At 35.0% G+C, this 14,388-nt stretch overlaps 1 protein-coding gene across 2 annotated transcripts in view; it reads right to left on the minus strand.

Annotated features, from left to right (window-relative positions):
* Positions 1 to 14,388, minus strand: part of METTL25 (methyltransferase like 25) — a 92,251-nt gene that overhangs the window by 51,692 nt on the left and 26,171 nt on the right. For both annotated transcript variants that reach the window (XM_081128394.1, XM_081128395.1), the window contains exons 4-5: positions 11,813 to 12,409; positions 8,678 to 8,825 (exon numbers count right to left, since the gene is read on the minus strand). In XM_081128394.1, coding sequence (XP_080984520.1) covers positions 8,678 to 8,825; positions 11,813 to 12,409 — 745 coding nt within the window. The remainder of the gene's footprint in view (positions 1 to 8,677; positions 8,826 to 11,812; positions 12,410 to 14,388) is intronic.

Genomic DNA, 14,388 nt, shown 5'->3' on the forward strand with positions numbered 1-14,388 from the left:
ATGTTATCCAGACCCAGATGAGTAGGGCTGTTCTGCCAACCTTAAGAATTGGCTATCAACTTTGGTGTCAAGGTTATTGCTATCTATACCTTAGCCGGGAAGAAAGGTGAAAAAAATGGGGGCAAGCAGCTTCCTTTGAAATAAGTTGCATACATTATTTTGATTCACATAGGAGACATATACTCTCCCATCTAAGTGATGGCTAAGTGACATTTGCTCTACTAAAACTAAGAGGGGTTCATATTATTAAAAGAAAGAAGTAGACAACGGATACAATTACATTCTATGTATACACGTTGTTACATCCCTCACTCTCCTTCCAGTGCCTTATTCATGCATAAATACTCCCCCACCCCCCCAGGGGCAGAGAATATTAATTGCCTACCAATATTCACTTTCTTCTCCTTTGTCACTCACAGAACTTGGTTTCATTAGAAGCTGCAATGTGCTCTTTAGAGGATACTGTCTCAGATGGGAGCAGCTCTTCCATCTTCGTCTCTCCTTCTATTTGGACTGCAATGGCTGGAGAAGTAGCAGTTATGATGTAACCATAAGTGAAAGACCAAAAAAACTGCAGACACCTTGGCCCTCACACTCTTAAATCATGTGAACCAATGTCAGCTACTACCTGACAGATTTTTCTGGAAAGCAAGAGAAAATAAATCCTATGTGGTTATGCTACAATAGTTCCACTTCCATGTATTTACAAGTCTGTATTTATAAAATATGATTGCTCATACATAAAGCAATCTAAAAATATTGAACGTGTTCAAAACTTGGTCCTTCTTTAGTATTTCCTGTCATGTAAGTTGCACCATCACCTACCCAGTGGCCCCAAACAAAAAACTAATAATCCTTGACAATCCTTTCTCCTTTATCTCCCACGCCTTTAAACAAGCTTAAGTATTTCCTGAATTCTTCTAATTTACACTATTCCTACTACTGCTGCTCTAACTTTAGTCCTCGCCTTTGTGGACTCAACTTACGAGCTTACGTCCCACGAGCCCTATGAGACTCCCCTCTGCGTGCGTAAGTATATGTTTTATCATTTGTACCCTACCCCTTGTAGGGCTATAAAAACAAAGCTCAAGTTTGCCATGGTACCCAAATACCCTTTGTATCTTCAGTGCTTCCATCATCTTGTGGGCTCCTGCATTCTCCTATATATTGTTTTGATAAATACTAAGAATCTTTCCAGCATTTCAATGCTTTTAAGAAAGAAAAATTTAACAATATTCAGTATTTTTAGTTGAACTGAGGGCATGGGGAGGGTTAGATGGGATTCATACATAACATTACATACACACACACACACACACACACACACACACACACACAAGGTAGAGCAAAAGTAGGTTTACAGTTGTATGTGAAAGTTTATTCTTGTATTATTTATTAATAATTTTATTTTCTATACAAACAACTAAACCTACTTTTGCCCATACTTTATATTTAGTTTTGAACTTATATTTGGTATATTTTAATCTATAGACATTTCAAGGGGCTGAATTTGAGAATATTTCCTCCAAGGATTTGACTTTGCCTCTACGTGCAGCTGAGTGAAAACTGCTTTATCTCATTCGAGGTCATGGTTTAGTGCAGACTCCTCAGGCTCAGCTCCCCACCATGCAGAAGCTCAGTATCAGTGTCTGGATTCACGTGACAAGCGTTTACCTCAGGATACTCTCTGTACCCTTATGGCTCACAGTTCTCTGCTCTGATTTCAATTCCTCTTTCTCCTTCTTCCCCTCTTAACTCTTTTGTTTTGATTTTTCTTGATCCACAGAGAATCCCTTTATTTTTTGTGTGGATTCAGCAATGCTTAAAAAAATACATGTTCTAGTTTAGCCAGGGTCTAGGTGAACTGTAGGAGGAGGGTTCCTCAGAAAAAAAATCACATCTCCCACAGTGCTGAAGATGGAAGTGAATACAGGCTTTTTTGAAAAGAGAAATCATGATTTATTACTATTTCCTCCAAACAACAAGCATTAAAAGCCCACAGCAGACAGAAAGATTTAATAAAATACATATTATATGATATAGAAAATACTGTCATGTCTTTACTGAGAAGACAGCAACTGCATTGTTGCAATGATGGGATCAATTCACTTCTATTGACTTGACTAAGAAATAAGTCATACCTTTCTATATGACACAATACACGATTTAATAGCGATATTAACTAGCTAATGGTATCTTACAACTTTTTAATACTGTATACAGTGGAACCTCGGTTCTCGAACTTAATTTGTTCCAGAAGGCTGTTCGAGAAGCAATTTATTTGAAAAGCAAGTCATTTTTTCCCATTAGAAATAATGTAAATTGAATTAATTCATTCCAGACCCCCAAATGATTCCCTGCTTTAATCCTTTCTTATATACAGTACATGTCTAATGTACTGTTCAATCTATAAACAAACATTCCTTTTCTTAAATTTGTCGAACCATCCCCTACTAGCCTTAAAGGAATCACTTTCGGCACTCATTCCAGGGGTGTCTTTCAGGTCAGTGAGCAGCATCTTGGCTTATTGCCACTGGCTGCTTTTCGTTTATCCAAATCAACAAGCATTTTTTTCTTCAATTGTCTGTGATCACTGTTTCTTTCACAACATCAGTAACATACACACTTTTGATGTCCTCTTTAGGTTTTAAAATTGTGCTAATCATTTCAACAGCAACAAAAGCAAAACACAAACAAACAAAAAACCCACAAAAATATTCACAGCACAATTTCCTGAGATGTTAGTGGTAAACTGACTCATATTGGCTCATTCTCTCCTTTGTGGCCTGAGAGATGCTTTTCGCCATGCTGACATATCAGCATGAAAGGACTGTTGGGTCAAAAACCAAACCTTGTTCAACAACCCAGACATTTTTTCCATGAACTTGGTGGAGAACCAAACTGTTTGAGATGGGAGACATTCTCGAGAACTGAAGTTGGACTGTACTGGGTATCTGAAAGATCTCAAAATTAAGATAAGCTATCTTTAAACAGCATGCTAAATTTTCAAATAATATGCTTAACATATTTTTCTTCAACCTCCAGACAGCTTTCCAGGTGAAGTGCCTCTAAATTTAAAGCAATGAAACCAACTGTTAATCCTCAAAGACAGTGAGGGTGACTATATAAGTATCTGGCCTCCTCTCATAAATTCCTACTGGTGACATAAATTGAGATACAATTTACAGTAGGATAGATATATGCCCTTGACAAATTTGTTACAAAAATGGCAGGACAGATTAAAAGGTGTCATTAAAAGATAATCTGCAGCCCTTCCCTGGTTTAAAAATAAATAAATGGAGGGATCTTTGGGAGAATTAATGCCCTGTAACACATTAACACTGGGAATACATATATGGAGGTAGTCTAAAGGCATTCAAGGGTTACACCATTTATATTTGACTCTGATGGTCTGCAGTATTTTGGAGGGCACTAATAATACCAGAAGGGTCCCTGGCATTGGGCTGGGAAGAAGCAGGGAAAGACCAACCACAAATCTATTCTGTGGCAAGGGTTGCTCCCAGAAGAGGCTCCTGTGAAGCCCAGGGAAGAAGCTCTGTGAGACCATCTGATGTGACTCTATGGGGTCCCTGGTCTTCCTTTACTCCCCTTGCACTCCTAAGCCTCTGAAATGATCACATAAACTTACAGGAAAAATAAAATTACCTTCATCCCTCAGACCGAGCCTGCAGAACTCAGAGCACTAACACCAATTCCTGACAGAATACACAGCAGGCTGAACAAACACATACAGATGACAAAGTCCAGAGGCAGAGAAGAAAAGTGATGTTCTTGTCTTCTGTTCAGTTTTAAGAACAATAGAGCAAAACAGAAATTCCAGGAGTCCCCCTAGAAGACATGCTCCTCATGCTTCCCTGTGAAGAACTGTGTCTCATATGCATTACTGTATAAACGGAATTACCATAACTAATTTAGGTTCATATTCACCTATTTCTGAGGCTACAGAAGGGTTAAATCTTCCTGATATCTGGTGCCTGAAGAGAATTACAGTTCAGTTAGTTAGGAAGAAGAGATGTGTAGGTCTGGACAGGTAACCAGTAGTGTTACAGCATGTTTCTACCTTTCTGGGGGAAATAACCATCAAAAGAAATTCTCTCCCCAACCTCTAGGGGAAGAAATAATATAAGTACTGAAAAATTAATTATGATAATAATCAATATTAAGACACAACAATGAAACATGTCAAGCTTGGAAAAATATATATTCTATAAAGCACTGCAATAAAACTGTTTCTGGTATTTCTTGTTCTCCTAGGAACTACTGGCCCATAATGTATAAATATTTAAAAGCAGTTTTTAAAACATATGGTATAACTTCAGTATTCATTGTGGCTCAGAGAGCTTTGAGGTACTTTTGAAAATTGACATTCATGAAAGACCACCTCTATGGTCTACCACAGTGTATTGGGTAAACATATTCATGTAAAACACATAATGTTTACATAGTACGTATCATCATAAAAAGTTGCAGTGTACATACCAGACTTTTCTAGTATACTATGTTAGACTATTAATAACTCAAATTTACATCCCAAATGGCAACACTGCCCCAACTCAAACTCAAAAACAGCTGTGCAAACAAAGAGGGTGAGGGGCAGGTGTGTAAGATGTGAAGGGAGAGACGCAGGACATGATCATTCAGAGACAGAACTCCATGGCACCTAGTGCTGGATATGTGACAGGAGATATGCTAACCGTGTGCATGCAACCATCTGGCCTTGTAAGTTAGTTAAATGTAATGATCAATCAGTATAGTGGTGATTTCTATTTTAGTAAGCAATACTAGTATTCTGTAGTATGGGGGAGGGGGCACAGTTGTGAGTATGTCAGTTTATTTTTGTATTATTATTTATTATTACATTATTTTCCTTACAAACAACTATAAACTTACTTTGCCCACCCCTGTATGTTGTATATACAAAACTAGACTACATCCATATTCCATCTACCCAAATAGTCACTGCTAAATAATCCAGAACAAACTCTGCCACTGTCTGCCTTCATTCACACACACCCCAGCTCATCAGTACAGTTAAGCTATCAAAATTCTAGTGATACTCATACTTATCTTGGATATTCTTTGTTTGTTCTAGATTTCCCCCCCCCCCCCCTTGACTGTGTCTAGTTTCTAATCCCTAACTTCATTCATACAATGACGACGACCTGGCTCCTGGCCCTCTATGTTTGATTTCCCCAGGTTTTCACTCTGAGCTCTATACGTCAAGGATTTTGGGGGGGCTATTTACTCTAGCCCTCTCTGCACTCTGGATTCTGATATACCCTCCTGGGCCCTTTTGGGTTCAGCCTTTGGTGTAGATCTGCAAACCAGTACATGAGTAGAGCCCACCTAAGCCTCTGCATGGGAGAGGTTGAAATAATTTTAAGTAATCTTGAGTATATTTCTACAAATCATCTAGAATTCTGTATGTCTTCTTTTGGAACCATAATAAATACCTTATTTTCAACCATGTTGTTCATCAGAATTACCTGTAGAGTTTCTTTAAAACACTTATATTCAAAAGATTATACTTCAGAAGGTCAGAAGCAGGTCCTACACACTGAAAGTAAAGTACTTGATTCAGCTGGGCAACTAGAATTGAGAAACTCTGTTTACAAAAATTGTGAGAGATGGTTCCTATCTCCTCTCTCTTACTATAGCCAAGTTAAGGCAAGAAAAGGGAGATAGGAGTGTGGGAAAGAGAGGAGTAAATTACTTTCCTATCTGGTTTTTGAGATGAAAAACTGTGGCAGTCCAAAGCCAGGCAAAACTGCAGCATAAAATTTAAAAATTAAAAAAAAACACACACAAAAAAACACTGCAGCATAAACCAAGGTTGCTTTTGTTACTCCTATGACTTACACTTTTACATTTTCTTCCTATCTTTTGGCTTTCCAACTCTTTTTTTGACCTCCAAAATATTTGAAGGTACTCATATTTCTTACATCTCTAGCTAGTTTGTCATACATGAGTCCTGTCTCTCCTGCTTATTCTTTGCTTTCCTGACAAGCAAAACTCTCAACTCCCTGTTCATTTCAGATATGTATGCAGAAAGCAAGTAACATTAAGATATTACTATTAATTTTGTCACTTAAGCCTAGTATTGTTTACCTGATAATCTCAATGTTTCCCATTGGTTAAGATATTTTTGACAAGAAGGCCTTTCCATGAATTGACTCTGTCTACAAGAAGGAAAAATGAGTTTGTAGATACCAGTCACTGTTGTAACATACCTTTCCAAGACTTTTCTTATCTAAATCCTGGGACCAAAAATGTCCTATCAACTCAGTGAACAACTTCTGCTCGAGAGGAGAGGAGGGGAAATTGCCTTTACCCAGGCTAGATCCAAGACCGGTACCTGAGAATCTGTTAACTGAGAGGCTTCCATTTGAAATGTAAAAATTTGGGGTTATTTTGTTCAACTATTTTCCCCAGAAGACTCAAAGAGAAATAGTGACTATGGAAGGCAAAGGGAAAGAAACTTGATTTTGAACACTTATCACAAGATGTCTTTGTTTATTCTATTTGTAATACCCTTCTCCACTTTGATTAACTTCTACTGATCTTCCAAGACACCATATACAAATTTAGTGTGTATATAAGTATGTATGTATTTTCTTTTCTGGAAAGATACACAAGAAGCCAAAAATGTGGGTCTCGAAACTTTATTTTTATTTAAAAAGTATTTTTATATTATTTAAATTTTCTATTCTAAATGATTTTTTACAAATAAAAAATGTTAAGTTACTAACAGGGATTATCTGACTCCTGGGGTTAAGGGCTATTTTTTACATCCCTTGAAGGTGATGAGATATTATACATTTTTATATCACCCTGCTTAGTACAGTGTGGGGCACAGTTGACATTCAATGAATGTTTATTGAACTGAACTTTGCTTTTCATCTATATGAGTTTCTTCTTTCCCAAATTATTAACTTTTTTAGGAGCCACTCCTCAATCTCCCTTTATTATACATAAAGTGCCAAACACAGTGCCTTATTATCTTTTACCTGTATGAATCGCAGACCTGATTCCAGTGGGAAACACTGAAATTAGGTCTGAGACCTGATGATACAGTGCAATGGCTGCAAGGGTCCAGCTGGACCAGAAATGAGAGTCTTAAGAAGGTACTGCCTAAAGAGGAGAGGAGGCCTTTGGAAGGGGAAGTCATCTTTGGAAGCATGATGTTAAAGAGGAAAGAAGGAAAAAGGCAGCTGAAATTAAGTATCTCATACTGCAGGACAATACCTCTGAATTGAAAGACACACCAACCGACTACACCTACTCCCAATGGAGCCAATTATTAAAGAAAACCCATTTCATTGCACCTACAGAAGAGGAAGCTCTTGAACTAAGAATGACACCTCCCCTACATAGATTCTTATGCTATTGTTGGTCCAGGAAAACACTATACACTTAACATTTTAAAAGCTGTAAAACTGTGATTATATTAAAGGGTTTTTCTTTCTTTTAAAAAAGATGCACAAAAAGATTGTAATACAGTATAAATATTTGGGTATATACTTTTTTACAAATATTTTCTTAGAAATTTGGAGAAAATACTGAACCTATCTTGAAGATTTTTGTAGTCTGGATAAAATTAGAAATAATGGCAAGAAAAACATATATTCTCCATCTAAATTAAACTATTAACTTTTTACCAATTTTCTTTCTTTCTCTCAACCTATATATCCCTACATATTCAAAATTTTTCTTCTACACCTTGTATAAGATACTTTTACAAACCTTGACATAAAAAACAACAAATTCGATTAACTTTTTTATAAAAACCTTTGCCAAGTCTATGAATGACTTCTGTTTCACCCAAATTGCAGTAGAATTATATAATCATAATTTTTACCTCTTCTATACAACTAAAAACATATATATACTTTTCTATTCACCTGGATTTTAAACCTGAGAAAAGAACAAACATCCATATGCACACAACTTCCTGGCTTAAAAATTCTTAGCAAGGGACACTGGATGTTGATAAAGGCTTCATTAAACTAAAAGACAAGAGAACTGGTAATATTAATAGACTAAATAACCATCTAATCTGAACCAGCAGTTTTGAAACCATATCTTATTAAGAGATATAACATATAAAAAGAGCTGCTATGAATAAAGGTATATGGGGTACTTTAAGTCTTGCTATGTACTTTGCTCTTCAGGTGCCATCTCAGTCCAGGGAGCACAGTTTGAATACCATTATTTTAATGCCATTATACAGTTTTAAAAAATCACAGTATATTGGCTCTTCAAAATACAGTAAGAAAATTTAAAAAAATATATCAATATTCCTCACACAACAGAAAAGATTTTGAAAACGAAAGCAAACCTTGCAACTCTATATTCATGACAAAATAACTTAGTGTTACTATTTTAGTAATTGTAGATCTTACAAGTATTTTAAAACAGAAGTTCTCTAAAACATATACCACATAAAATTTTCAAATATTTGCAGTTTTCAGCATGCACTAAGACCATGCTGTAATTTGATGTAATAGTGCATCAAATTTCAACTGATATATTAAAATTGCAAGAATATCAGATATTATTTTAAATGTTAATTCAAAATGACAATGTTAACAAAAAAGGAGAGCTACAAAGCAGCCATTATGCTGAAATAAATAATAAAATATGGAGAACTTTGTACCTTTACGTGGGTTTTCAAATTCTTCAGATAATAGGTGGTAGCAGCAACCCACACTGCAAACTCCTTTGATTTCAGAATTGGAAGTAAATATTCGCAGAGTATTTGGAGCAAGATCACCACAGGTATGTAGACCTACCATCAAGCAATCCTTTAATAATGAGAAGAAAAATAAATTTTGGCAATCAAAAGGAGGGCTAAAAAGAGATTTCAGGTAAAGATTTTAAATATTCATTAGAATATGTGGAGCTTTTAAAAATGACCAAATCCTACCTAGAAAAATACTGATATTTTAATTTTCATAATAAACAATCATTCCCTTTATGGACAAAATGGCTGTGATCATTTATCACAACTGCCATACTTTTAAAATTTATCTTCATTGTTGAAAGTACTATAGATGTCTCCCTTTTCCCCCCTTCACCTCTTCTACTCTCTCCCCGCCCCCCCCCCCCCCCCCCCCGCTGCCTTCACCACACTATTGTCTGTGTACACGGTTTATGCATATATGCATATAAATTCTTTGATCTCCTCCCCTCCCACCCCCCACCTCAGTCTGTTCCATGCTTCTATGTCTCCGGATCTATTTTGTTCATCGGTTTATTTTGTTCTTTAGATTCTGTATGAGTTAGATCATGTGATACTTGTCTTTCTCTGAGCCTGGAGGGACTTGGAGAGTATTATGCTAAGCGAAATAAGCCAGTCAGACAACTGACATACTTTTGAGTTGATTTTTCTGTTTTTGGTTAGTTGCCCATTTGAATTTTCTCTTTTCTGTTCTACAACTAATATTTGCTTAACAACTAGCCAAAGTAAAGACTGGACTAATCAAATGTAGCATGCATTACTATGACAAACTTGTGATTTGAGACACATTTATACCTTATTAATCACTTTTTAAATTCACTTCACCACAAATTACCCAGCAAAATTTATAAAAAACTATAATAAAAAACAAATTAGAGGTGCCAAATTAACATTTCTATTTCAACACCAAAAAAGCTTACCGAGTTCATTCCTTTCATCAAATACAGCAATTTTAAATTCAATATAAAATTTTTTGTTCTAAATTCTATAACATCAATTTTATATAAATATTCTCTTATGAACTGTTTCAAAGTCTAATTTTAGTGTACATATACATACTGAATGGATACAGCTACATGTACTCACAGATCTTAATCAATATACCAAGTTTGTTTTAATTCCTCAGTGCCTTACTTTCCTCATCTATATGAGGATAATAATGGTACAAGCACTTTGGAAAACACTGGCAGTTTACCATAAAGTCAAAACATACACTTATTCTATGACCTACAAATCCAACTCCGGGCTAATTACCCAAGAGAAATAAAAACATACCCACACAATTAAAAAATGGGCAGAGGACCTGAAAAGACACTTCTCTCAAGAAGACATTAAAATGGCCAACAGAGCCCAGCCAGTGTGGCACAAAGGTTGAGCACTGGCCCAGGAACCAAGAAGTAATTGGTTCAACCCAGAGCACATGCCCAGGTTTCAGGCTTGATCCCCAATAGAGGGTGTGCAGGAGGCAGTCGATAGATGATTTTTCTTTCACTGATGTTTCTCTCTCTGTATCGCTCTCCCTTACCTCTTACTCTAAAAATCAATAAAAAACATTAAAAAAAAAAGAAATATCACATTAAGGAAGTTCTCTTCTACTTAAAAAAAGGGCCAACAGATATTTAAAAAGATGTTCAGCTTCACTAGCTATTAGGGAAATGCTAAGCAAAATTACAATGAGATACCACCTGGCACCTGTTAGAATGGCTATTATCAATAAGACAAGTAATAAGTGTTGGAGAAGTGATGGACAAAAAGGAGCCCTCATTCACTGCTAATGGGAATGTAAACTGGTACAGCCACTAAGAAAAACAGCATGGCATCTCCCACAAAAAGTAAATAGAGTTACCATATGATCCAGTAGCCCCTCTTCTAGATATCTACCTAAAGAACTTGAAAACATTTATTCGTGAAGATATATGCATCCCTATGTACACTACAGCATTATTCACGGTGGCCAAGACATGGAAACAAATGAAGTGTTCTTTGATAGATGATTAGATAAAGAAGATGTGCTACATATATACTATGGAATACCAGTCAGCCATAAGAAAAGATGAAATACTGCCATTTGTGACAACATGGATGGATCTTGAGAATATCAGGCTAAGTTAAATAAGTCAGACAGAAAAAGAACCATATGATTACTCATATGTGGGATATAAAACAGAAAGCAACAAATGAACAAGAAAAACAAACAAAAACTCATAGACAAAGACAACAGTATGGCGGTGACCAGAGGGAAGGGGGTGGGAGGGTATTAAAGTATAAAGGGGGACAAATATATGCTAACGAAAGATCTGACTTTGGGTGGTGGGCACATAATGCAATATACAGGTGACGTATCATAGAATTATACACTTGAAACCTACATAATCTTATTAACCAATGTCACCCCAATACATTTAACTAAAGAAAACGATTTCTGAAAAATGTAATGAATAGAATATTACAACTTTAAAGGCTACCTTGTTTTTTTAAGACGAGTTAGGCCAAATAATTTCTAGAAGCTCCTCTACAATATTGTTTTAATATATAATGTTGCCTGTAAGATACATTCTCTCTCAATTACATAATTTGACATAGTTTAGAAAAAGCTGAAATTCTTTTAAGAATACTCAGAAGCTACACTTGCTAAAAACATTCTATATTTGGTTACCAGGAGTAACATTAAATATAATATTGCCCTGGATATTTCTTCACTTGAAATATAAATTAAAACATATGTTTTCTTGGAATCAAATTTTAACAAGCCCTAAAATGCATAATGAGAACTTAGCTTACTAGCTTTTGTGCTAATACTTCTGTTTGATTTTGGAGGCTTGAAATGAGTGGAGGGGACTCTACTTTGGCAAACTGTAATTGTCAGCTTTTGTTCTCTTATCAGATTTTGATAGTTGTGCAGATCATAAAAGCCTACACATAATTTTCTTAGTCCTTTAGATTGATGTAACCAAATAAGATATGTAGGTTAAGTAAGCTATTATTAAAATTTAATTCTGTGTCTTAATGCAGTTTTATAAATCAAATTAAGGAATTCAAACATGAAATCACCTCCAGATCTTTAATAATATCATGTAGTTCTGAATCAGCAGTGATAAAAGATGTTAAAGGTGAGTATATATTTGATTCGTTTGACTTTGATGTTTTTCTTCTCTCTTTATTTGCTTCAGACATTTTTCTCTTGGGTATTTGGGATGAAGAAGTAGGTTCTATGGCATTAACAGGCAAAAGGTCTATAAGAGAAAAGACATTTTCAAAACACAAATTTTCTTCTTGATGTGAATGAACATGTAGGTTTTCCATCTGTTTTCTGATGTTAGAAATTACAGAGCTTGAAAAATCTGGCAAAAAATCTGATGTAGACATCACTTCTTGATTTGCAGGACTGTTGTTACATACTCCTTCAATATCTGCTTTATTTTTAATTTGATCTTGCATTTTCTTTTCTTTTGTCATTTTTAATGCTCGTTCACTGACATCTAATTTTGACCGAGTATGATAGGCTTTCCAATGTTTCTTCAACTTCCTGTTTCTCTCCTGAGCTCCGTGAGTATTGGTATTTGAGGAATCAATTCCATAAACTTTTAAGCCATACTTCAAGGACAAATAGGAGCTCAGATAGCCTTTTCCAGAACCCAGGTCGATTATCTAAAGAAAAACAGGATTTCAGTCAGTGATAAAAAGCATTCTTGATATATTTTTAAAAAGCAAGTAAACAAATAGTTTATAGTTTATACAACTTGTTTTTTAATTTTTGACTTCTATTAAAACCAATCACACTCATCATTTTAACTTTAAAAGATGTTCTAGACAATGTAATAAGTCAAGGAAAAGATGTAAAAGTCATAAATGTTGGAAATAAAACCCACTTTCCTCATAGGCAACATGACTGTGTCTCAGAAAATCCTGAGGCATATACCAAAAACGCTAACACAACAAGTGAATTTAGCAATGTGTCAGAATACAGGATATTAGAAATTAATGATGAACCATTAGAACATTTACAATACAGTAGAAAAGAACAATTAGAAAGTAAAATTTAAAACCGACTGAATTAAAATAGCGTAAGAATAGAATATCTAGGAATAAATGTAACAAAGGCTGTGTAAGATCCCTATATACTGAAAACTATAAAACGCTGCATACAAAAAATTTAAAAGATCTAAATAAAAACATACCATATTCACAAAGCATCAGACTCAATTTTAAGATGGCAATTCTCCCAAACTGATATACGGATTCAATGCAATCCTAGTCAATATTCCAGATTTTCAAAAAAGAAATGGACAGGCAGATATTATCATTTATATGGAAAGGCAAAGTTCTTAGAATAACCACAACACTCTTGAAAAATAGTAAGGTTGGAGGATTTACATGATGTGGGAGTCAATATAAAACTACAGTAATCAAAATAGTGTCGTGCCAGTATAAAAACAGACATATAAATCAATGGAAAAAATGGAGTTCAGAAGCAGACCCACACTTACATAGACAACTGACTTTTGAAAAAACTGATAAGGTAATTCAATGAAGAAGGAAGTCTTTTCAACAAATGATGCTGGTATAACCGGATGTCTTTACGGAAAAACGAACTTTGCTTGTCACATGCCAAATACACAATTAATTAAAAGTGGATCACAGATCTAAACATAATAGTAAAAACTATTAACTTCTGAAAGAAAACATAAGAAAATCTTTGTGACGTTGGGAGAGGGAAAGATTTCTTATGTAGGACAAAAAAGGCATGAATTACTAAAGAAATAATTGAAAAGATAGGCTTCATTAAAAATTAAAACTTTTGCTATTCCAAATACGTAGTTAAAAAGGAAAAGAATCACTGAATACTATACTTGCAAGTCATTTATCTGACATGTGGTTCATGTGCAAAATATGTAAAGAAGTCTTATAACTCAGTAAGACAAGCAACCAATTACAAATGGACAAATTACTTGAACATGTACTTCACAAAATGTCATATAAATGGCAAATATTAAAAGATGACCACATCACTAGTCATCAGGGAAATGCAAACTAAAATCATAATGAGATGTACACAAATGTAAAATGGTACAGGCACTCTGGAAAACATGGGCAGTTTACCACAAAGTTAAAACATACACTATATAATCTGCAAATCCCACTCTGGGCTATTTATCCAAGAGAAATAAAAACAGGTCCACACAAAGTCTTGTAAGTGAACAATAATAGCGGCCAAATAATGGTAACAACTCAAATGGCCATGAACTGGTAAATGGAAAAACAAACTGTGGTATAACCATACTATGGCATACTATACCCAGCAAGAAGGAGGAACAAAAAGTAAACACACACAACATTGATGGTACTCAAAAGCTATGTCATAAAGGAAAGAAGTAAAACACAAAACATCATTTATATGATGTTCTGGAACAGTCAAAACTATAAGCAAATCAGTAGGTCCCTGAGAACGGAGGAGAAAATAACTTGCGAGAAGGCACGAGGAAACTTTTTATTGTGACGGAAATATTTTTTTATTTTGGTGGTGGTTGCACAACTGTATACAATTACCAAATTTATCAAACTGAGCACCTAGAGTTGGAGAATACATCAATAAAACTAAAAATGATAAGAAAAATAAAAAATTACCA

This window comes from Miniopterus schreibersii (genome assembly GCF_964146895.1).
Source record: "Miniopterus schreibersii genome assembly, chromosome: 2".
Lineage (NCBI taxonomy): Eukaryota > Metazoa > Chordata > Mammalia > Chiroptera > Miniopteridae > Miniopterus > Miniopterus schreibersii.